This window comes from Globicephala melas, chromosome 3 (assembly GCF_963455315.2).
Source record: "Globicephala melas chromosome 3, mGloMel1.2, whole genome shotgun sequence".
Taxonomy (NCBI): Eukaryota; Metazoa; Chordata; class Mammalia; order Artiodactyla; family Delphinidae; genus Globicephala; species Globicephala melas.
Window position 1 is genome coordinate 35237727 of NC_083316.1, and position 24968 is coordinate 35262694.

The following is a 24968-nucleotide window of genomic DNA, read 5'->3' on the forward strand; positions in this document are numbered from 1 at the left end:
ATAACATGAGCGCCCAGCCCGGTGTCTCTGGAAAGGGGAGAATTAAGGGAATTAGGAGTATCAGGAATATGCATTACCAGGACTGCACCAATTAGAGTACAAGTGTGTTGCCTTCACGTTACCCACTCACACAAAGCAGAAAATACAAACGCATTTTCTGACTCTTGTCATTGTTTCTTAGAATTCAGTTCCCAGGCAACTCCTGGGACTATAGAATCATGACTCCCCATCCCTGATACAGAGATGAGACTGTGACATGATGTCATCCAGAGCCAGAGCACTGGAGGCGGGGAGGAGAGGGAGGGGGCTGATGCACTCCCGGCCTGGCCTTGGTAGCTAAAGCACAAGGGAATCTAAACACGTCAGGCCCAGAGCGCGGGCCCAGAGGCAGCTGCAGGCTTGGCTGGCTCTGCTCCTGGCCAGGTGAGCTGGGGGAAGAGGCAGCCAATTCAGAACAGTCTGTGCCACCCTGTGATGGAGACCGTGCCCGATTCAGCCTCTGAGCTTGGAGGGGACTCAGCAAGAATGCAAATCACAGGCCTGGCAAAAAGAGGAGCCTGTCAGCATGCTCTGCTCTCAGCCTTTTGCCTGCAGATGCCTTGTTTTCAAAGAAGTGGGCATGTGAAGACTCAGTCTCAAAGATTCTCTCTCCCCCAACCCCACCAAACCCCCTCCCCAAATTACCCCGGCTTTTGAAAAGAAAGTTTCTTTTCCATGCAAGGTGGTGGGGGAAATTAGAAAGGAGAAAGAGCAGTTTTACTTTCTTTTCTTTTTTTAAGGAATGTGTTAAATTTTAAGCCTAAAACGCATGATCTGGAGATAATGAAAACAGTTGCCCTTAGAACATAAATGATGTTGTTTTGTTTTGTTTTTTTCTCTTCCAGTTGGTTACCTTTAAGTGGAAAGCATTTCTTCTGCTCTTTATTCTGATTTTTATTGATAGGCTGTTGCTATAGTTCTCACCGGTATGTGACAAGCCAGTCTGGGAGCAAACCTAGAGCACTTAAGTGTAGGGAGTAGCTTCCATAAACGGGCTTTGGTCATCTGTAGAGAAATTCAACCCAGTGAAGGCAGGCAACAGAGCATCGGTTTTGTGAGTCCATTTGTTTTTTTGCGGTACGCGGGCCTCTCACTGTTGTGGCCTCTCCCGTTGCAGAGCACAGGCTCAGCGGCCATGGCTCACGGGCCCAGCCGCTCCATGGCATGTGGGATCTTCCCGGACCGGGGCACGAACCCGCATCCCCTGCATTGGCAGGCGGACTCTCAACCACTGCGCCACCAGGGAAGCCCCCATGTTTTTCTTCTCTAAATCTAATAGTTTAAAAAGAAGTGTTAAATATGTATTTAAAATAAAATTCAACTTCAGTTAGTGAGGGAGGGGGTTGGGAGTTGTGTTTTGAACTAGCTCTTCCGGATCTATTGTGCTTAAGATAAGTGCTTTAAGTTGTTTGTTCCATGGAGCTAATGGGTTGGGGACAATCTAAACAGTGTTTTTCCTACAGTCCCCATGGGGACCAGGGTGCTGACAAGCCAAAGTTGAGAAACTGTGAAATACACAGAGCTAACCTCCCTATTACAACTCCAGACCTGCTAAGCACTAGAATGTTTTAATAGTCACTTTAATACTGTCAGTTATGCTAAATACATTTGATATGTCCTTTACTATTATATGGAAACCTCATTTCCTGGGCAATCTCTTAAACCATTCTCTTTACTGTACTCTAATTTTGTTTGAAAGCCAAGATAAAACAAACCATACCATAGTTCAATGACCCACCTATCGATAGTTCTTTTTTATCTTTTTCCTATTCTAAACACATACACACAATACACACGGTTCTTCCTTCTACCCTCTACCCGCTTAACTTTCCCATCAGAGCTGAATCTCCCTCTCATCCAAGAGTATGCAGCTTCTGAGAATCTCAACCAGAAATTAAGCAACAGTTCACTGTCCATGTTAATCCCAAGTTCTTTCCAACAGCTGACAAGCAGCTGTCTCAAGGACACCCTGATGTTACACAACTTTCCTCCTAGTGCCAAACTTGGGAAACAGCTGTAAAGAAGGAAACATGTGTCTTCTCCCAGCTCTTCATCCTGCCTTCCCACAGCCTGCAGGGTCCTTGCTGTCCACTGCTGCCCAGCACCCATCCCCCTGGGGTGATGCTCACAGACCTCCACAGTCTGGCCTGCCAGCCCCAAGCACCTCAGCCGACACAAGGTCATTCCTACCCCCTTCTCCCTCAGCCACAGATTACCTGGCTTTATGTCTCCTGGACTTGTAAACCCCCTTCTCGGCCGATAGCCTAGTGAAGAGTAAGTAAATAATCAATTACCCCACCTAAGTAGCAATTCTAATTTAAGAAAGTTTTTCCCAATGATTCCATTGCCTTCTGTTCCCTCTCTTCCTTTCCCTATTGCCATCTGTTAAACTTTTACCCATCTTCAAGATTGCTAAAAACACTACCTCCACCTTGAAGCCTTCCATGAACAGCCAGAGCAATCATTCCCTCTTCTAACTCCAGTGAGTACGATGTGTAAACACTTAGCCACACTGCTTTGTAATACAGTTTCTTGGTCATTCTCCTGAGGCAGGAGTAATTCACATGAATCCCGCATAATATCTGGCATGGTGTTTTATATATAATCAATGCTTATGAAATATCAGTATACTGAATAAAGGAGACAAAAAAAGAAAGTACTCGGATGGTAATTTCTGAGTCGTCTTCTAGCCTGAAGGTAGTGATCAAGTCTTATTAATCATTATAGCTACACAGTGCTAGTGCCAGCTATCATGCTTACATACTGCTTGCATTGGAGACACCCAGTGATGGCTTGCTGAATTCAGTCATTCAGTCAGGCAAGCAGATGGGAAATGGGAGGAGAGCTGTGTCACATTGTCTCACATGTTTGCTCAGTTCCTGCTGGGATGGACTTGAGTCTGAGTGATCTTTGGATTGCTCTGCATTTTTGTTCAGGTCCCCTTTAGCAGCTGATCAGGGAATATCCTTTCCCCAAACTGACGTCCTCCCACAGTGAACTTCCTGGCATCTCTTTTTTCTTCGACACACATCCTGCTGTTGTTCTAAGTCATCTGGGTAAATGATGCTTTCTGTAGACTGGGATAGAGGTGAATAACTCTATGGTAGAATTTAAATATGGAGATGTAGCTTTTCTGATTTCTTCAGTGTTCTCCATGTGTCCATCTATCCCTCATGACTTGTTTTGTTTGTTCTTATCTGATCGAAGATATAGGAAAAGATGAACTTGTTCTTTGTAGAGAAACCAAAAAAGGAACTGCTGGCAAACACATTGATTCAGTTCAGCCCATTTTTGTTTTCCTTTTTTTGATATTATAATTAAATGTCCATTTCTATTTACAAAATGGAGAAGAAAAATGCTTTCTCAGTTTGGAGAATTTTTTTTAATTTCTGGGTCCATGGCTTTTGTCTCTTTTATGAGTAGAGGGGAAAATCCTAGGACTCCCATGTTTCTTAAAGGTTACCTGGATGTCCAGCATGTTTGAAATGTTCCCGTGGCTCTTCATGTAATTAAGGAAAAAAAATCAGGAGAATGGGAAGGAGTTCGAGGCAACAGGAAACCATCCCCCCCAAACAATGGACAGCTTTGGGGAGATGGACACAGGATGCAGCAGTTCAGAGTAGGGCGGTAGCCAATTGTCCACTTCAGGGCCACCCAAATCTCCATGTCACTCAGCCTGCAGAACACCATCAGTGTGCTGCCTCAGTTTCTTCCACCATGAGTTGGGGGAATACCCAGGTTTAAAGACTCAGCTATTCTCTGGGAATCTCTATAGTTTGGGGGTTGACTCTCTGCAGTATTTTAATAAAGGAACATTTTTAAACCTTCGTAAGCCTGAGAACCCTCATCTGCAGAATGGGGGTAATGAAGTACCTACCAATAAATCACTTAATTTAGGAACTGGTTCATTATACACAGTCAATGAAGGGATGCTTTTGGTATAGGCAGAAGTACCAAATGGCCTTCTATCGGTCTACAGACACTGATCATCAGTCCACAGATGTGCTACTTCTTGGAAATGGTGCCACTAAGATACTTGCTCATAACATAGTCGTGTCCCAATTTATTGACTCTGACTGCCAAGCACCTTGCTTTGGCTTAAGCTATGGCATGATTTGGGGGAACAATTCATCCTTTTTTACCCTCCATTTCAGGAGCACTCAAGAATGGACTCAAGAATGGAAAGAATGCCCCGATTATGTCTCTGCTGGAGAAAACAGCTGTTACTTTAATTCATCTTATACCTCCATTTGGATCCCCTACTGTATCAAGCTAACTAGCAATGGTGATACTGTGGATCAAAAGTGTTTCTCTGTTGAGGAAATAGGTAAATCACAGGTTTGTGTTTTATTTGACATGGCTTTAGATTAAATAAGTGGGGAAGGCTGCAAAGTCCAAGTGTATGCAAATAGGAAGACTGTGTCATTGCACTCTGTAGAGGGATGGCGGTCTCCTTTACAGTGCATGAGATCAGCTGGTGAACAAGAGAGAAAGGGCAGAGGGAGCTTGGGTTGGCTCTAACATGAAAGAAATCTGGCAGTAAATGTTGTAAAGAAAAGAATAGGAGTCTTATGGAGTCTTTTCCTTGAGAAGGTCGCTAAAGCTGGATTGTATTCTTGTGTGCCGCTGCAAGGGACAAACTCAACGCACTCTTAAGATTCCTTCTCTCCTAATGATTTGGTATGATTATTATATTCTGATCTACTGAAATACATTGGCCTTGATCTCTGTCACTGCTATAATAAAGGCCTAGATTTTCTTTACCACAAGGCATAATCATTCTGGAATTTTACATGGACAGAACAGCCAAAATCAGTTTAAAGACATGTTTATAAGATCTCAAAACAAACACTGGAGGTAATCAGCTCAGTGAACGAAGTGAAAGTTCCAAGCAGCGTATCCCTTGCGCATCATGTGGACACAGGGGAAATGAAACAAAACAAACAACCATAATTGGAATATTCATGTTTATACTATAATAGTATAAACAGCTAAATAGAAAGAATCAAAGAAGGACCATGAGTAGCTGACGTTGGTGCCTCAGATCTATCCACAAAGCTCATTTGTTGCTTATAGGAATTCCTTGGAGCCTCTCTCAGACGTGTTGTTCTTGTGTGTGGTTTCCCAGGCATCAGCAGACTGGAAGAGACAGAGAGAGTGTGGGTAGAAGTTGCAGATGGAAACAAGTAAATCTGATAGCCTGACTTTGAGGGAGAAGATTGAGAAAACTGTACCACGCAGAAAAGAGAACCCAATTATACGGTTTAGAGGAACTATTCGTACATATGCCCTAACGTCAATAGATGTAGCTGTCTAGTGGCTAAATGGGTAGTAGAGAGACTACTGTGTCAAGACCCGTGTTCTAACCCTGTCCCTGCCAAGTGCCACGAGCCGGGCCCTGTGCTGGGTGTGTTGGCTACAGAACGAGTAAGACGCAGTCAAGTAGGGAAATCGGGCAGGTTAACAAGTAATTGTGATACAGCACAATAGGTGCCGGACTCAAGGTGTGTGGAATGCACAGCAAGCCAAGGTTGTGGCCAGAGGTGGGAATGATTGACTGGGCCCGAGGGTAGAGAAAGGGCTGCACAGAGATGGTGACTAGTTCAGTTACTTCTTAAAGCATCAGCAGGAGTTGCCAGTTATACAAGATGGACTGTGTCTTCCAACAGCGACTAAGTTCCAAAAGTGACAAACAGCACAGAATGTTCACAGACTCGGGAGCAGTTTGGCAGGCCTGACTCGCTGGCCAGAGAAATCATCAATTGATCTTGTGTACCCCACAGAGGAATTTGGACTTTACCTTACTGCCCAGGGGTACATTTGAGGATGCTTAAGCAGGGAAATGACCTCAGGATATTTATTGCTAACCCTTACAAAGCATTTACCATAGATCAGGTATGATCACTGTGTGAGATAGGTTCTATTATAATCCCCATTTTACAGATGATGAAACTGATCCCCAAAGCAGGGGATCAATGACTAGCTCAAGGTCAGACAGCTGGTAGGCAGAGCTGAGATTCAAACCTAAGCAGCATAGCTCCAGAGCCCATGCTCTTAACCTCAAAGCCATACAGCATGGTACTATTGTCTCAGGGGAATTCGTCTTGCTGCAGTGTAGAGGGTAGATTGGAATAGCACAGACTAGAGGTATGGGGATTAGAAGACTTTGTGATAATCAAGGCAAAAGATGATGACGGGCAGAGTTACCATGAAAGCAGGTAGGGAGGGAGCTGAGAGTGAGAGACAACAAAGAACCGAGGCGAACCTAGATCTGAAGATGACAGCCACAAGCCTCAGCTTCCTCATGTATTATGAATGTATTCTACTAGACCTCACAGGGCTCGTCTTTGGATTTAAAGTCATATTACTTAGGCATCTGTCATTCATTCAGTTTATTCAGCCAATCGTTGAGTCTCTTCCTTAGACCAGGCAGTGTTCTAGGTACTGGGGACAGAAAACGTCTGCCCTAGTGGGACATTTTCCCAGTGAGGGTGGAAAGAGACCATGCTGGGAAGAGAGGTAACATCGGGAGGGAGAAAAGCATGCTGGAGAGGTTGCAGTGGTAGCGTTATCAGACACGGCTTCACCGAGACAGCGACACTTGAGTGAAGAAGGAAATGAGAGAACAGTCACGTGTCCACCTGAGGGAAGAGGGCACAGGAAGGGTAAAGATCCTGGAGCGGGAGCATGCCTTTGCTCTCTCAAGGAACAGCATGGGGTAGCGAGGGGATACACAGAGAGCGAGGAGGCGCGTGGTGTTAGACCAGATCCCAGAGGTCAGAGGGTCAAGGCTAAGGTACCCTTTAAGCCATGTGTGACTTTGGCTTTCATCTGGAGTGAGATAGGAAGCCTTTGGAAGGCTTTAAATGATGAGTGATATGACCTAACTTAAGATGACCACCATGTCCACAGTATTGAGGGCTGTGTTGAGAATAGACTGAAGGGGGACAAGGATCACAGGAAGAGACTAGTTGGGAGGCTAATGCAGCAACAACAACAACAACAAAAAAAATGATAATGGCTAGGACCAGGTTAGAGCCATGCAGCTGATGAGAAGTGGGTGGATTTGGGGAGTATCTTGGAAGTACAGCTGACAGAATGTGGGATGGTGAAAAAAAAGATGAGTCCAGGGGCTTCCCTGGTGGCGCAGTGGTTGAGAGTCCGCCTGCCGATGCAGGGGACGTGGGTTCATGCCCCGGTCCGGGAAGATCCCACATGCCGCGGAGCGGCTGGGCCCGTGAGCCATGGCCGCTGAGCCTGCGCGTCCGGAGCCTGTGCTCTGCAATAGGAGAGGCCACAACAGTGAGAGGCCCGCGTACCGGAAAAAAAAAAAAAAAAAAAAAAAGATGAGTCCGGGAAGAGTTGAATTTTTATCCTGAGCAACTGGAGGAATGGAGTCGCCATTAACAGAACCAGGGAAGGTAGAAGAGGAGCAAGCTTCAGGCAGAAGACTTGCCTTTGAATGCATTCAGTTTCAGATGCTTTTTAAGTATCTCAGAGTGTTTCTCACACTGTAATGTGTCAACTAAGGCACCTAGAAATAAGCATAAAAGTAAGGAAGAGGTGATTATTATGCTCGTAACGGTGGTACTGAGCCTTCTCAAAAAGGACCCAGTTCTATATCCTCTATTTAAAGTAGGAAGATTTGTAAGATGCAAAATGAGTAATAGGTTGGAGACAACTTTGCATTAAAAACATTTTTATAGTTCAGTCATATAAAGGGTTAAGCTTTGGTTTTCAGAATTCATCAGTCCCCAACAAATCCAGAAAGATGAGGTATAACTATCATGATGTGGGTAGCTTAGCTATTTTGCAAATCCCTTCAATTTAGTTTCCAAAATGTGGTCATGATTAGTCAAATTGGGACTTTCTCATTTTTTATAAAGTAGCATCCACTCCACAGTGGTCAGTAGCATGCAGTTAAGTAAAACACAGAAAACACTGATTCATTACCGTTTGAGAGAGCAGTGTAATGCCTTCATTTTATATCTGAAGAAATGATCACATGTGGCTAGGAAGACAAGCTAAGGAGTATTTACTGAGTGTTTGGAAGGATTGTGCTTCTGTAGCCATACAGAAGTGGCAAAGACAAGAAATGAGAAAGAAAATAAGAAAGATCTTGCCCCAGGTCACATACAGCTTGGAAGAAAAAAGATTTCTCCACCCCTAGTTCCAAAACAGCGACATGTTTAAATACCATAGATCTTTCTGACTCTCTCTTCCTTCAGTTCTGAGTTAAAGTGAATTCCTTTGCCAAAATCCCAAAGTATTAATCCTACCAGAGCCAAAAGAAGTGTAAAACATGGCAAATCTTTAAGAATAGCTATAGATCAGATTTTAAACTCAAAAAGAAGTTTTTTATAGGGGCTTTTTTTTTAAGTTAAAAACAGATCATCCTTAAGTTAAAAACAGATCATCCTTAAGTTAAAAAATGATTCACTTTGTTGTAAAGCAGAAACTAACACACCATCGTAAACCAATTATACTCCAATAAAGATGTTAAAAAAAAGATACTGTCCCATAAAGTGGGAATATTGGAAGAATTAAGAGTTTGAATAATAAAAATGTATAAAGTAACAGTCTCTTCGGAAGAAAGCATTCCACTAATATCGAGCTGTGTCTGTGTACTAATTCTCTGTTGAAATGCCCAGTGCAACCAGATCCACCCATTGGCCTCAACTGGACTTTACTGAACATCAGTTTAACAGGGATTCATGCAGATATCCAAGTGAGATGGGAACCACCACCAAATGCAGATGTTCAGAAGGGGTGGATAGTCCTGGAATATGAACTGCAATACAAAGAAGTAAATGAGACCCAGTGGAAAATGGTAAGATATCATTACATCTCACATTTAAAAATCCTTTGACTTTTCTTCTTTTTAGTTTAACAACCCCCTCTCATTTATAGACTTCCTTTTGACTTAATACCACATGCCCATGCTATATGCTCTCTAATTTCTTATTTGAGAAAAATGGATATAATCAGTAAAATATCATCTTGGAATTCTTTAAGACAGCAAATGCTTACATGGAGTTTTATACAGAAACCTATGGAAGGAAAGGAAAACTATATTTCCCCAGTCATCATTGGTATCCAGTTGAACTTCAGAACAATATCGTGCACTCTAGCCACTTAGCTGCCTTTGAGGGTGTGGCTAAACATGGGAAGGGTTATGATCAAGGTCAACAGTGAGCCGGGGTTAAATATTCTCCCATGATTTTAGTTGCTACTCTTCACCAGACCCCCATTAAAATAAGTTCTTGAGTGACTCCAGGAGGGAAACAGAGGGGGAGGGAATCGATCCCCTAGAGGTTTCAGAAGGATGTTTTGTTACATACCTCAAGGGAGAATCAAGCTAAGAGGTTTTTATGTAAGCAAGTGGCATGGTACTGGTTGACCTCTGAACCCCACACTTCCTTGCCAAGTGTATGGGAACTGGGCACTTCGATCAAGTCCACATGGCGCACAACAAGAAGAAAACAGGATTATCATGCTGCTCCCAGTGTAACCAATTCTAAATCAGTCTAGCCACAGCCACAGGCCTGGCCAAGCCAAGTGGTTTCTGGCTGGTCACCAGGTCGTGCCCAGCAGCCCGGCACAGCCTCACTCCTAGAATTTTGCGACACCGGGCCCTGTCCATTCAGTGAACTGCTGAGGAAGAAGCCAGTTTTGTCATTAGAGGAAAGTTAAGTTTAGAGCAGCTGTGCACAGTTAAGTATTGGGCTTCAAGGTTCTGTTTGCAGAATCATTTTAATTTAGATATCTGTTCCATAACTTGGTGCAGAAAAGCTTGGCTGGATGCTGAGTCAGACAAGCCTTTCTAAATTCAAGCTTCAGTCAAACATTTGTTCAGCAACCAGGTATTGAAATAACTACCGTGCAAGAGGCACGGTGCTAGGCACCCCAGGGCAGCAGTTCCCAAAGTGTAAACTTTGGACCCCTGAGGGTCCCTGGGACCCTTTCAGGGAGTCCACAAGCTCAAGACTATTTTCATAATAATACTAGAATGTTCTTTCCTTTTTTCACTGTGTCGAGATTTACACAGATGGTCCAAACGCAATGGTGGAAACACTGCTGCTGCCTTAGCACGAATCAAGGCAGTAATTCCAAATCGTACTGACAGTCACTGTATTCTTCACCACCATGCACTCACAGTTAAGAAGCGGTGAGCAGGGCTGCGGGGAGGTGGTTTCACATAAGAATGTCCTCGATGAAGCTGCATATATTATTAATTTTATTAAATCACGACTTCTGAGTATGTAGCTTTTTAATCTTCTGTGCAACACATGGGAAGTACACCTAAAGCACTGCAGCTACATACTGAGGTGTGGTTGGTTATCTTGAGAAAAGGCATTTAAACACCTGAGTTGCCTGCTAGAACTAGCTCCTTTTTGCTTGGAATACCATTTTTACTTTGAAAGAATAACTGATAAACAGCTGGATGGCTTTTCATATTTGAGTTGGCAAATACTTGGCAACATTTCTTGAAAAAGTGAACTTAACACTTAAGAAAAACAATTGACAGTATTTGTTGCCAAGGAGAAAATTTGAGCTTTCAAGGTTAAATTCGAATTTTGGAAAACTTGCCATCTGCAGCTGTGAGCTTGATAGCTTCCCCAACCTTTGAAGATCTCCTAATGAGATCAACGGTGATATAAGCAAAAGTGAGGTTTTTTTAAAATATTGTATAGTGAAATGTGTGAACATTTAGAAAATCTGCATAACTCAGTGAACAATATTTTCCAAATGACCAGTACGTACTGTAACCAAAACCACACATGGGGAAATGATCCATTCAAAGTACTAGATGGAATGGTGGATTTTAATATAATGACGTATGAAAGATTCATTGATAGAGTTTCAGATTCCACATTGCAACTAACCTTTAAGAAAATACCACTTACTGAGTTTTTTTGTTGGTGTTAAAGAAGAATATATACAATCATCTGAAAAGAGTATTAAAATATCTCTTCCATTTTCTAACTATATATCTGTGAGACCAAGTTTTATTTATGCACCTCAACCAAAACAACACATCCTAGCAGTTTTAATTCAGAGACAGTTGTAAAAATACAGCCATTAAGCCAGATATTAAAGAGATTAGCAAAAATGTAAAACAATGTCATTTTTCTCACTATAATTTTATTCTTTCAGAAAGTACAATAATTTTTATAAAAACGTTAACGTAAAATCTATTATTTTAATTTTGAAATTAGTATTTTTAAAATTCTCATTTTCAGTGTCTAGTATGGTAAATAGTGAAAGTTATAACCCAAAAAAACCAAAATCTTTAGGATTCTCAATCATTTTTAAGAGTGTGGAGGAGACCTGAAACAAAAAAAGTTTGACAACCTAGAAAAAGCAAAGATGTAAATCAGAACATTAGCACACAAACTGAGTGCTGATAGTTTGAACACAGAAAGTCCATGGCCTGTAGTTCTGTCCCAGGCGAGGCACTGATAGGAATCACACACTCTGAGCCAGATGCGTGGGAGCATGGGACTCCGTCGACCATTCAGGCCTGCATCCCAACTTGGCTTTGCGGCACTTTTCATTGCACCCCTGCTAAATCTCATCAGATAAGTCCAAAGGGGTCAATTAACTTTTACTTTACTTACCTTTTATAAATGAAGTTACAAATTCATGATATTTATAAGTTTGGTAATTTGCAAGGTATCTCAGAATTGTCATGAGTATCAAGGGCCCATCTATAGAATTGACCTCTCTTGAAGAACTTACATTCTACTTGGTTATGAGAACAAGAGGCATAAGCATAAAAAGAAGAGAGGGTTGTAAGTCAAGGGGGAAAAGGCTAATGTTTGTTGCTTGTATCAGGAATTCATGTTGCATTTGACAATATTGAATTTGGTATTACTATGCCCATTTTTAATTTATTAAACACACTTTGAATATAAAAGTAATTCTAATGACCATGTAGTTGCTTACAACTATATACCCGCTAAACCAAGTTAAGAATTTGTTGGTTTTTTTTTTTTTTTTAAGACTTAATGGGTGGCGTAGAATTATCCACAATGTGTTGGCCATCTCTTGAGTACCCACTATATACCTGGTATTGTGCTGGGCTTTGGAAATGTAAAGAAAATGAAGGCATCATTTGCCCCCAGGGAATTTGCAGTATAATATAGAAATTAGAGCAATGAATTAAAAGAAGTAATATGTGTACTACCTGGCAGGATGGAGTAGGGATAATTGCCAGAAGAGGCTTCTTAGAATATCAGCAGTACTTGCACTGAGAATTAGCCAGGAATAGGCTTTCCCTCATAGGAAGGTGGCAGGGAGCAGGGCGGGTATTAGGAGACCTGTGAGCAAATTTGAGTTTGGTGTGGCTGGTGTGGAAGGGTGAGGGAAGATGGAGAGGGGGCTATGGGTCGAATGGCCGAGGGTCCCTTTTTGGTTTTGTTATTAATGAAATCTGTAAAGAAATAGTACTGGTGACGGTGACAGAGAAATGAGGGCTTCAAGAATGGAAACATAGGCTTTTTAAAATAGTTTAAGAAAAATAATAAAATGAATTTAATATTCAGAAGCATTTTAGCTATACAAATATTCCATATATTAAGCATCTATAAAAGATGCAAACTAACCATTCTGTGTACATAGGAGAAAAAAAGAGGTACTTTGTGAGTAGAAACTAACTGAGGTGAAGGGAAATTTGTTTTAGAAGCTGAAGGCCCAGGCTCTGACTTAATAAAATAAATTATGAGAATCTTATTTATGTGATAAAACCCATGCTGTTGAAGAAGAGAATGTTCCTAATTTTCTATAAACAGGAACAAGATGTTCTACCCAAAAACACAAGAAAACCACATATTGTGTACCTGCTTTGAATATGTGACTTGGAGGAAAACACCATCATTAGTTGTGTCTAACCTCTTTGATAGCAACATGTCTTAAAGGTCTAATAGCCTCACCTACCCTTCCCTGGGAAGGTAAAGGAACATCCTGGCCTTCAGGGTTGTGGAATCCTGTTGGTTGTTACCAAAGGCCTCCAGTGACTTTTCTTCACAAATTTTGAATAGCAAACTATTTTGAGGTGGCTTTAAGCCTTCTAGAGCAAGCTGATAGAATCGTTTGAAAGTTTAATTAAGACAACTATGATTTTTCTAGGACACCCTCCAATTCTGTGATCATATGAATGACTACCCAGGATTTCCAAAGAACAGATACAGATATAGGAAATATGTGTGTTTCTTTCTGTTCTGATGTCTTTATATAAGAATGCAATATCCCAAAGGGTAGGCAATGTATCTGTAATCTTTATAATTCTGCCATTCACTATAATTCTATTATGCTTTGATCTGAGTAGAATATCTGACAGCCTAATGCAAAGATATAGCTGCATTTCTTTAAACAAGTCTATCATATCTTTGTGTTTATACCAAAATAAATTTGAAGACTACTCCCCATTTAACAAAATTCTTTTTTTTACCATTTTTTAATTGAAGTATAGTTAATTTACAATGTTGTGTTACTAAGTTATTTGCCTTGATCTTTCTCTAAATAGCAAACTCCACCAGCGCATTTTAAAACATTGCCTACTTCACAGAAATTCATTTTGAATACGAATGTAGAAACACCTCATAGAGCTTATTGCATTGAGTTGTTGACTCTCTAACCAGTAAGTTTTATATTTTGTCTTGAAAGATGGACCCTGTATTGTCAACATCAGTTCCAGTGTACTCATTGAGACTGGATAAAGAGTATGAAGTGCGTGTGAGATCCAGACAACGAAACTCTGAAAAATATGGCGAGTTCAGTGAGGTGCTCTTCGTAACACTTCCTCAGATGAGACCGTTTGCATGTGAAGAAGGTAAACCTAAGAGATTAAGATGGAAGCCAACATGGTTTTTGTCAATATACAGGGATTGTTAGGGTGTTGTCCAGATCAAGATACATTAGCATCAATTGTCAGGATGAGGGACCTTGAGTTCACTGCCTGTAACAGGTACTCTCCATTACAAAAGAGGAAGGAGGATTTCATTTTTGAATTATTCAGGAAAAGTCATGGGGTAGGTGCAAGTTAAAGAGCAGAAGATACACTAAGCTATTGATGGAGGGGGTGGGGTATCTCTGGATAACAGAATTTCAGGTGATTCTTTTCTTCATTTCTTTATTTCCTTGTTTCTGTATTTCTAGTACTTTCTATGAGTTTGTTTTGCACTTATAATCAGAAAAAAATGTTTCTCATATACACACACAGTGAAGAAATTCTGAATCTGGATGGATGGCTGTCCATGTGGCATCTTAGAGAATTCCTAATATTGAGTCAGCATAAGTAGTCAATGGCAGATGTTTATTGGTTTTAGAAAGTTTGGGTGTGGCTTTTACCTGGAGGAAGGCTTAATAAATCGTGTGCTAGATACGCTCAAGAGTGACAAGGAATATTTGAAGATCCTCTATAAAAGAAATATAAACATATAGTTTAAAGAAATGAGACCTATGAATTCAGAATAAAAGAATTTAAATTTTTGGATACAGAAATAAAGAAGGCTGCTTAACAATGAATAGTAAGTGTATAAAGTATTATCACTCCCAAATGGGAATTGGCTATAACTCATCCCCATTAAAAACGAAGGTTTACAGTGCCACATGAGGGTCTGAGGTTTGTTAACGAAACAGTCACAAGCTACAGAGAAATTAAATTTATATTTCTGCACTTACAGTACAGGTAGAATCCGTGATGCTATATAACACAAATGAAAATGTCTATAGTACAGGTAGAATCCGTGATACTATATAACACAAATGAAAATGTCTATAGCACCATCTTTTCTACACTCTATTCAACAGACTTGTTGTTTCAAATGATACTTGATACAATGAAATTCAGGTTAAAAGCACATTTGCCACATGCCCTTTAACCTTATTGTGATGGCATTTAATTCCTTAACAAAAACATTTTTTAAACAAGCTTTTCTTCTCTGTTAAAAAAGAAAAAAATTAAACTCGCTTTATATTATGTTCCTGAGTATATCATTGATATAAAATTATAGGTACCACAACATACAAAAAAATGATATTCTTTCCCCCACTAATTCTTTATAATATGCCTAACGTCTCCCTTGGGGCTTTTAATAACTGAATAAGAAAATAAATAAAATATTACAGCATAAAAGCCTACTTTCATAAAGCAACCTTAAGGTAAATTCCACCTTAAAAGCAGTCAACCTCTGCCACTGCGGCACTTGTTCTTGAGAAATGAAATAGAAGTTTTACAGACGCCCACAAATTTGCTACAAATTATACTAAAATCTAAAGATGGGAGTCCTAGTACTGATCTTCTTCTGTCAAACAATATTTTTAAGCATATTTTTAAGCAATATTTAAGCAGAAAATGTATGCCCTGCATGTCTAAAAAGTTTCAGTAATGATTCAAAAGTAAAACTTTGATGGATCCCCAATCTGGAGGCTAAAAAATATCACCACACCTTTAAAAAAAAAAAAAGAACCAAGTGGACATTACTTAGGAAAAGTAGTATATTAACAGGCATCAATTTTTCCTAGAGCTGAAGCATTTTAATGACATATCCTGAATACATAAGATGCTTAAAGCAGTTTGTTTGTATAAACATGGATTGTGCTTAAACTGTATGCTGTTTCTTTACTTTGATTTTCTTTTTTTGGTACATGAAAGGATCTGAGGAAGTGGATAGAGGTGTTCTTGGAACAGAAAATACTCCTAAGTCATTGCAGTCTATTTCAGTGGTTATCAAATGAAATCACTGACTCTACTAGATGAATACAAATTAGGAAGTTTTTTTATGTGGAACAGGAGAGTGAAATGTAAACTTCAACTATTCATAGTTCTGTGAGTGAGATGTTGTTCTTATGTTTTTCAGATTTCCGGTTTCCATGGTTCTTATTTATTATCTTTGGAACATTTGGACTAATGGTGACATTATTCTTATGCATATTTTCTAAACAACAAAGGTAAGTGTGATATAACATACTTTGATATGTTTTTGCCGGTTATTTAGCAAACATACATGTTTCCATTTATTGTTTGATGTTTTCTTTTGTGAATCATGAGTGAAATATTTCAACCCAGTGAAACGTTATGTCCAGTTATACATTTACCACTTTGTTGTGTTCATCATAGAGACATCACAGGTCTCAGTTCTATCTGGAAAGTTGCATAGGACATTAAGAGGCTGAGGCTAGTGACTATACACCTTGTGATATGTACCTCCTCAAAGTTCTGAAAAAATTGGCTCATTTATTCCAGGACCATAAGGCAGCAGTGAGGCTTTGGCTGAGTCTGACACAGTCCTAATGTAAGAGGAGATTTAAGTGGTAAACTAAAGCACCTAGATAATTCAATCTAATAAAACCTTTTTTGACTTCATATGATGATGATTTTAAGTAAATTTGGGTTTTATTGAAATTGCTTGGATAGTTATGATTTGGTATTTCATCTGCTTTTGTCAACACAGATAAAATTCTAAGCTTGAAGAGATTCCATTCTGCATTCTCTTGCAGTCAAAAGGCAGGTTCCAGTTATTATTCTGCCACTGCTGTTTAATCTCATTTGAGTCCCTTAATCTCTCTAGGCCTCCATGTTCTCATGGGTAATTTGAGGGTGTTGGATTATATGACCTTTAAATTTCCCTTAAGCTGTAAAGGCTAATTATTCTATTTTCATTCTTGAAAGAAACTCAGTACAGACTACAGGAACTTTTAATACAAAACATAGGAAAAGTTACTGGTACTGGTCTCCAGTTTTCTTACATTTAGAATATTTTTTTTTAAACGTCTTTATCAGAGTATAATTGCTTTACAATGGTGTGTTAGTTTCTGCTGTATAACAAAGTGAATCAGCTATATGCATATGTATATCCCCATAGCTCCTCCCTCTTGCGTCTCCCTCCCTCCCACCCTCCCTATATCCCACCCCGCTAGGTCACAAAGCACCGAGCTGACCTCCCTGTGCTATGCGGCTGCTTCCCACTAGCTATCTATTTTACATTTGGTAGTGTATATAAGTCCATGCCACTCTCTCGCTTCGTCCCAGCTTACCCTTACCCCTCCCCGTGTCCTCAAGTCCATTCTCTATGTCTGCATCTTTATTCCTGTCCTGCCCCTAGGTTCTTCAGAACCTTTTTTTTTTTAGATTCCATATATGTGTGTTAGCATACGGTATTTGTTTTCCTCTTTCTGACTTACTTCACTCTGTAGGACAGACTCTAGGTCCATCCACCTCACTACAAATAACTCAGTTTCATGTCTTTTTATGGCTGAGTAGTATGCCATTGTATATATGTGCCACATCTTCTTTATCCATTCATCCGATGATGGACACTTAGGTTGTTTCCATCTCCTGGCTATTGTAAATAGAGCTGCAATGAACATTGTGGTACAGACTCTTTTTGAATTATGGTTTTCTCAGGGTATATGCCCAGTAGTGGGATTACTGGGTCATATGGTAGTTTAGAATATTCTTTAAGTCCCATGGGTTAATCTTGCCCCTTCTCCTAGAATTAGGGTAGCTAACACTCTGTTTGCCTGAGACTTCCCTGGTTTTAGCACTGAAAGTCCTGTGTCCAGGCAAACCAAGACAGTTGGTTACTCTAGCTAGGACTAAAGACAAGTCTCCAGGTGAAGCCAAGACGCATCTACAAATCAGAATAGGATCTATGTGAATATATTGTAAACGCTTTTTAATTTGTATTTTGAAGCTGTATAGTATTTGTAAACATAGAGTTTCAGTAGAGAGAAGAATTCTCAGAATTCTAGAGTTCCAGAGTGTCAAGCATGCTAAAATTCTCCAAGTGAATGTAGGAAGGGTTAATCTCCAATTTTATAATGTAAGCTCAGGAGAAAACAAAATTCACTCTGTAGAATTTTATTTTCTATCTAACTTTCTAGCAACATTACTATCTTAGAAACACAAGTATTATAAAGCAGGATAACACACTTTTCAGTTGTGGGGGGGGGAGTTAGTAAATAAGTAAATAATTATTTAGGATTTTAAGTAATTTATATATTTAAGCAATGCCAACAGCAAAGGAGTCAAATTATTCTGTTGATTAATTTGAATTCACTGATCTGTACAGTTAGGCGATGGGCTAATTTATGTGTACCTGCAGTAGATAAACCCACTATGTACATAACGGAATTTACTTTTAACATTAGTTGTCAATTTCGAGTCATCATGAAGACCAAGCAAATTTGTTACGTTGCTTAAAATTACATTAGTTAACAATATTTGAAAGAAAAAATAATCCTCCAAATAGAATTTCAAAGGAAATATATTAACCTTTGTCTAAAAGAGTGTTTTCTATGAATAATGAAGTTCTTAACTATGACGCTTGGTCAAAATCACCAAATTGGGAAAAATTTTGGAAATCTATTTGTACTGCCAAATTTCCTGTTCTAAATTAAGTTTTCCGTGGAAAACAATTAACCTTTCTTTTTTCATGTACGCATAAAAACCCTTATCATTGTCTAAATTTCCATGTTCTAATGAAAGTAGGAAATGGTAGAAAATAGCTGACAGCAAGTGTGGAAAGAACAATTAAAATGAAACTCAAAGAATGAGGTGCTATGCCAGTTTACCCCAGAACTTCAGGACTGTAAAGGACTTCAGGTGCTCTTTGCTTGAGGTTTTGTTAGTTCACAAACCAAGCCACTGCTCCCTTTCTTAGTCCAGATCATTGAGTCAACTCTAGCAAAATTTATAGTGTAATTTGGATTTGAATAAAATGATAGAAAAATCAGAAACGTAGTTTCATGCCAGTTTATCGTTATTCTACACTCTGTGGCTCCCACCATATGACCTACTCCAGCCTTCAAGCTATGACTAATCCAGGAAGAAATAACTGAATCAACATAAAACAGAAGTGACAAACTGGCAACCTGAAAGCCAAATTCAGCCCACAGATCCATGTTTTGTTGTTTTATGTCCTTTTGATTTTGGAGTAAAGGTTTTCCTGCAAAGTGTTTATAAAACAGGGAATTTTCACACAAAAATCCAGATTACCAGATTACCTTTAAAAACAGATCTAGTGAAACTGGGCTGATATTCCTGCATGGCAACATGTGCTGAAGCAGAGGACCAACAACCATCCCATTTGCAAAGGGCGTACGTTCTCTGTCACCATTCCCATCCCTCCCTATGACTTTGTACCAGGCCCGCTATATTCAGTTGCATGACTGGCTTGGGTCCTCCAAGCTGCAGGGTCTGCCACCCTGGCCTAAAGTCAACCACAACTCCTAGAAAGCTATCAACAAGTACCTAAATGCATCATCCTCTTCAAAAAAAAAAAAAAAGGCACCCATACAAAGTAAAGCGTTAGACATTTAGGAAACTTTGCCTCCTGTAACTGGGGTTTTGTTGCATTTTTCTATGTGTTTGAACCCGTGAACTATTCATTTAGAGATGCAGAACCAAGTTTAACCCATCAGCGTGACAGAAGGCAAAGGGCCCAGGTTTTGGAGTCAGCTGCTTTGGATTTGAGCGCCAGCTGAGCCAAGTATTGGTGTGTGATTTGAACATGTTCCTTAAATATCTAAATCTTTCCACAGATAATGTCTTCTGCCTCCCTGGTAGTGGTAAGGATTAAATGAAATGTTTAGTGCAAGGGTTGACAAAGTTGTTTTAAAAATGACCAAACAGTAAATTTTTAGGCTTTCTAGGCTATGCAATCTCTGTCACCACTACTCAGCTCTGCCACTGTGGCATGAAAGCAGCCATAGATGATATGCAAACTATTTTACATAGATAATATGTAAAATGACCATGACCATGTTCCAATAAAACTTTATTTACAAAAACAGAGGGCAGACCACATTTGGCCCATAGACAGTAATTTGCCGACCCAGAGCCTAGTGCAAGATACATCTCATAGTGGCTTATCAGAAGCATTCAGAAATGGTAGCAGTTATTAATAACATGAATTTTTTCTATAACTTCTGTTCATCAGTAACAATTTAACACCGTCCCACAGAGTAAACCTAGTGGAATCTACTCAAACACAATTTACGGAATTTGGCTCATTCCTTGGATTATGTAAAAAGGTGGTGGAAACATGCAAAAAACGTTCATTCACACTAAGTAGACTATCAGCTGATACCCAAAACTCAGATTGGAATGGATAATCTCTGAGCTTTATTCCAGAGCCACAATGTTAATTTTTTTTTCTTTTAATTGAAATATAATTGCTTTACAATGTTGTGTTAGTTTCTCGTGTACAGTGAACTGAATCAGCTATATGTATATATATATATATATCCCCTCCCTCTTGGACCTCCCTCCCCCCCATCCCACCCATCTAGGTTATCACAGAGCACTGAGCTGAGCTCCCTGTGCTATACAGCAGGTTCCCACTGGCTATCTATTTTACACATGGTAGTGTATTGATGTCAAACCTAATCTCCCAATTCACCCCACCCTCCCCTTCCCCACTGTGTCCACACGTCCATTCTCCACGTCTGCCTTTCTATTCCTGCCCTTCAGATAGGTTCATCTGTACCATTTTTCTAGATTCCACATATATGCATTAATATACAATATTTGTTTTTCTCTTTCTGACTTACTTCACTCTGTATGACAGACTCTAGGTCCATCCACATCTCTACAAATGACCCAATTTTGTTCACTTTTATGGCTGAGTAATATCGTATATATGTACCACATCTTCTTTATCCATTTGTCTGTCATTGGACATTTAGGTTGTTTCTATGTCCTGGCTATTGTAAATAGTGCTGCAATGAACATTGTGGTACATGAATCTTTTTGAATTATGGTTTCTCAGGGTATATGCCCAGTAGTGGAATTGCTGGGGCATATGGTTGTTCTATTTTTAGTTTTTTAAGGAACCTCCATGCTGTTCTCCATAGTGGCTGTACCAATTTACATTCCCACCAACAGTGCAAGAGGGTTCCCTTTTCTCCACACCCTCTCCAGCATTTATTGTTTGTAGATATGTGATGATGGCCATTCTGACTGGTGTGAGGTGATACCTCATTGTAGTTTTGATTTGCATTTCTCTAATAATTAGTGATGATGAGCAGCTTATGATGTGCCTCTTGGCCATCTGTATGTCTTCTTTGCTGAAATGTCTGTTCAGGTCTTCTGCCCATTTTTTGATTGGGTTGTCTTTTTGATATTGAGCTGCATGAGCTGTTTGTTTGTATATTTTGGAGATTAATCCTTTGTCCATTGCTTCATTTGCAAATATTTTCTCCCATTCTGTGTGTTGTCTTTTTGTCTTGTTTATGGTTTCCTTTGCTGTGCAAAAGCTTTTAAGTTTCATTAGGTCCCATTTGTTTGTTTTTATTTTCATTACTCTAGAAGGTGGGTCATAAAAGATCTTGCTGTGATTTATGTCAAAGAGTGTTCTGCCTGTGTTTTCCTCTAAGGGTTTTATAGTGTCAGGTCTTACATTTAGGTCTTTAATCCACTTTGAGTTTATTTTTGTATATGGTGTTAGGGAGTGTTCTTATTTCACGTTTTCTTTTACATGTAGCTGTCCAGTTTTCCCAGCACCATTTATTGAAGAGGCTGTCTTGTGTCCATTGTATATTCTTGCCTCCTTTGTCATAGATTAGGTGACCATAGGTGCATGTGTTTATCTCTGGGCTTTCTATCCTGTACCATTGATCTGTATTTCTGTTTTTGTGCCAGTACCACACTCTCTTGATTACTGTAGCTTTGTAGTATAGTCTGAAGTTGGGGAGCCTGATTCCTCCAGCTCTGTTTTTCATTCTCAATATTGCTTTGGCTAGTCGGGGTCTTTTGTGCTTCCACACACATTGTATAATTTTTTGTTCTAAATCTGTGAAAAATGCCATTGATAATTTGACAGAGATTGCACTGAGCCTATAGATTGCTTTGGGTAGCATAGTCATTTTCATAGTATTGATTCTTCCAATCCAGGAGCATGGTATATCTCTCCATCTGTTTGTGTCATCTTTGATTTCTTTCATCAGTGGTTTATAGTAGTATCTGAGCTTTATTCCACAGCCACAATGTTGACTTTAAAACAAAAACTCTAGTTACACTATTAATGAAATAAATGACTTACTCAAACTTATTCAAGAAATGGTTTATTGAGCACCTTCTCTGTGCCAGGAATTGTTCTAAGTGCTGGGGATACAATCAGGCACAAGACAAGCAGGATAGATATTGAAATGAATTATGGTCAAAAAGTAACTTAAATATTTGGAACAGAAATTTTAAGTGCATCATAGACTTGTGTATACAAATCCATACTGATTAGAGATAGTTCAAATTTAGTCTGTCCTAACTGAAATGAACTGTGCAATAACACCCTGGTTAATGAGATTGCCTTGGATAATCTTATAATTCATGTAGATTTGTGGTATGAACTTATATCAACCCACTCTTTTTTAAGGGTACAGATAATGTTGGCTCCACATAGATTGGTTCTTTCTCCTCCCCTTCCCTTCCTCTACAAATTACAGATGAGATGTATATTAAAATTACCTCCCTTATAACTGACATGGAAATTGGCTTCAGATGGAATTAAATTTCTAACTTCCAATACTAAGACTGTCTTATCAATAAAAGACATTATAAAAGAAAAGTTATAAGAAAACTGCATTTTACTTAAATTGGTTTCAGATGAGGGTTTTTTGTTGTTTTTTTGTTCTTTTTTTCTTCTATAGTTTTGCCTTGTCATTTACTGCTTAATGCTTTCCTCTTTCTCAGATTATACTTATTCCAAATTTTGTTACTTTAATAATACTGTCAACATTTTATTTCTATCTTTTGAAATGAGAATGTATAACTGACATCAAAACAAAATTTTGTTTTCAAGGATTAAGATGTTGATTCTACCCCCAGTTCCAGTTCCAAAGATTAAAGGAATTGATCCAGATCTCCTCAAGGTAATTAATAATTTAGCTAAGTTATACATAACACTAATTAAATGATACCTGAACAATAATGTCTTATGTTGAGACCTTTTGCAAGCTATATGTATTACATTTTATTTTTTGTATTCCTTCTGGAAAAAAAGTTTTTAAATAGTACATCTCAAAATTATGAAAATGTCTTACGTATTTAAAAGTTCTTGACTACTGGATCAAGATGGCAGAGTAGTAGAATGTGAAGCTCACTGCCTCACACAAATACATCAAAAACACATCTACATGTGGAACAATTCTCACGGAATATCTACTGAACACTGGCAGACCTCTAAAAGGGCAAGAAAATTTCTGTGTAACCAGGTAGGACAAAAGAAAAGAAAGGAATTGGGAAGGGACCTGCACCCCACCCCTTGGGAGAGAGCTGTGAAAGAGGAAAGATGCCTGCACCCTGGGAAGTCCCCTCACCATCATGGAGATCAGCTGGGACAGAGTGGGAGTTTTAGAGCCTTGGAGGAGAATGCAGGAACCGGTTTTGCAGCAGCTAGAATGGAGAGAGACCAGCAGACAGTCAGTGCCACCGCTCAGCACTCCCCGGCCGGAGACACGCATCCATCAGTGCAGGCAGGGACCGGGTGCTGAAGCTCAGGCTTCAGAGATTAGATCCAGGGAGAGGACGCAGGTGGTGGGCTGTGCAGAAAGAGCCTGAAGGGGCTGGAGTTTGGTGCAACTGCACCAGAGGATGTACGCAGAGGAAGCCTGGGCTACCTTAGAGGCCAGGTACCATTGTTTGGGTGGTGTGCGAGAGGAGAGGCAAGACCTGCCATTGCAGCCTTTCTCCCTGCATGTGCTCTCAGGTTGCAGGACACTGCCTGCACAAGCTACAGGAGCGATCACAAGCCACCACCACCCCCAACCCCCATGCTTTAAGAGCTGTCATGAGCTACCACCACCACCCTCGCAGATTCCAGGAGTAGTTGTGAGCCACCTCCCATTGTGTGCTCCAGGGCTGCGCATGAGCTGCTACCACCACAGAGAACGCCAGGCACCAGCCACCGCGTCTGCACACGCCCTATCAAGAGAATAATGGCCAGCACATGCTGAGGAAAGAGGTGGCAGGCATCAATACTAAAAACAGCCCTTGCACCAAAATATTAAATCCACACAAACTACACCGGGACACTCCCACCTATAAATAGCCCTCCAAGACCACAGTAGATTATTGTTTCTCCTAAACTCACAGAATAAGAGAAATATAAGGTAAAATGAAGAAGCAGAGGAACCACTCCCAGTTAAAAGACCAAGAGAATTCCCCTGAAAGAACAATGAAACAGACCTCTTCAGTCTAATAGACACCGAATTCAAAAAGGAGATAATGAAAATACTGAAGGAATTAAGAAATGCTATTGACAGAAATGCAGAGTACTATAAAAAGGAACTAGAAACTATAAAAAGGAACCAAAAAATTTTAAAACTCATTTGCCAAGATGAAAACTGAACTAAAGGCAATGAATAGCAGAATGAATAATACATAAAACTGAGTAAATGACCTGGAAGATAGAATAATGGAAATCACCCAATCAAGACAGCAGACAGAAAGCCAAATGAAAAAAAAATGAAAGCAATATAAGAGACCTATGGGATAATATAAAGCATGCCAATCTATGCATAATAGAGACCCCAGAATGGGAAGAAAGAGAAAAGGGTATTGAAAATGTATTTGGGAAGCTGAAAACTTCCCAAACGTAAAGAAAGAAACATATCCAGGTACAGGAAGCAGAGGGTCCCAAACAAGGTAAAACCAAACAGACCTACACCAAAATTATAATTAAAATGGCAAAAGTTAAAGAGAGGATTCTAAAGGCAGCAAGAGAAAAGTTAATTACAAGGGAACCCCCATAAGGCTATCAGCTGATTTCTGTACAGAAACTTTGCAGGCCAGAAGGAAGTGGCAAGATACATTCAAAGTCCTGAAGGGGAAAAAACTGCAACCTAGGATACTCTACCCAGCAAGATTATTATTTACAATAGAAGGAGCGAGAAAGAATTTCTTAGACAAGCAAAAACAAAAAGAA

The 24968-nt window shown here is 39.7% G+C and overlaps 1 protein-coding gene across 6 annotated transcripts in view; it reads left to right on the top strand.

Annotated features, from left to right (window-relative positions):
• The window catches only part of GHR (growth hormone receptor), a 316755-nt gene that overhangs the window by 286134 nt on the left and 5653 nt on the right, over positions 1 to 24968 (top strand). For all 6 annotated transcript variants that reach the window (XM_060295740.1, XM_030882018.2, XM_060295742.1 and 3 more), the window contains 5 exons: positions 4194 to 4366; positions 8691 to 8869; positions 13708 to 13873; positions 15903 to 15993; positions 22845 to 22914. In XM_060295740.1, coding sequence (XP_060151723.1) covers positions 4194 to 4366; positions 8691 to 8869; positions 13708 to 13873; positions 15903 to 15993; positions 22845 to 22914 — 679 coding nt within the window. The remainder of the gene's footprint in view (positions 1 to 4193; positions 4367 to 8690; positions 8870 to 13707; positions 13874 to 15902; positions 15994 to 22844; positions 22915 to 24968) is intronic.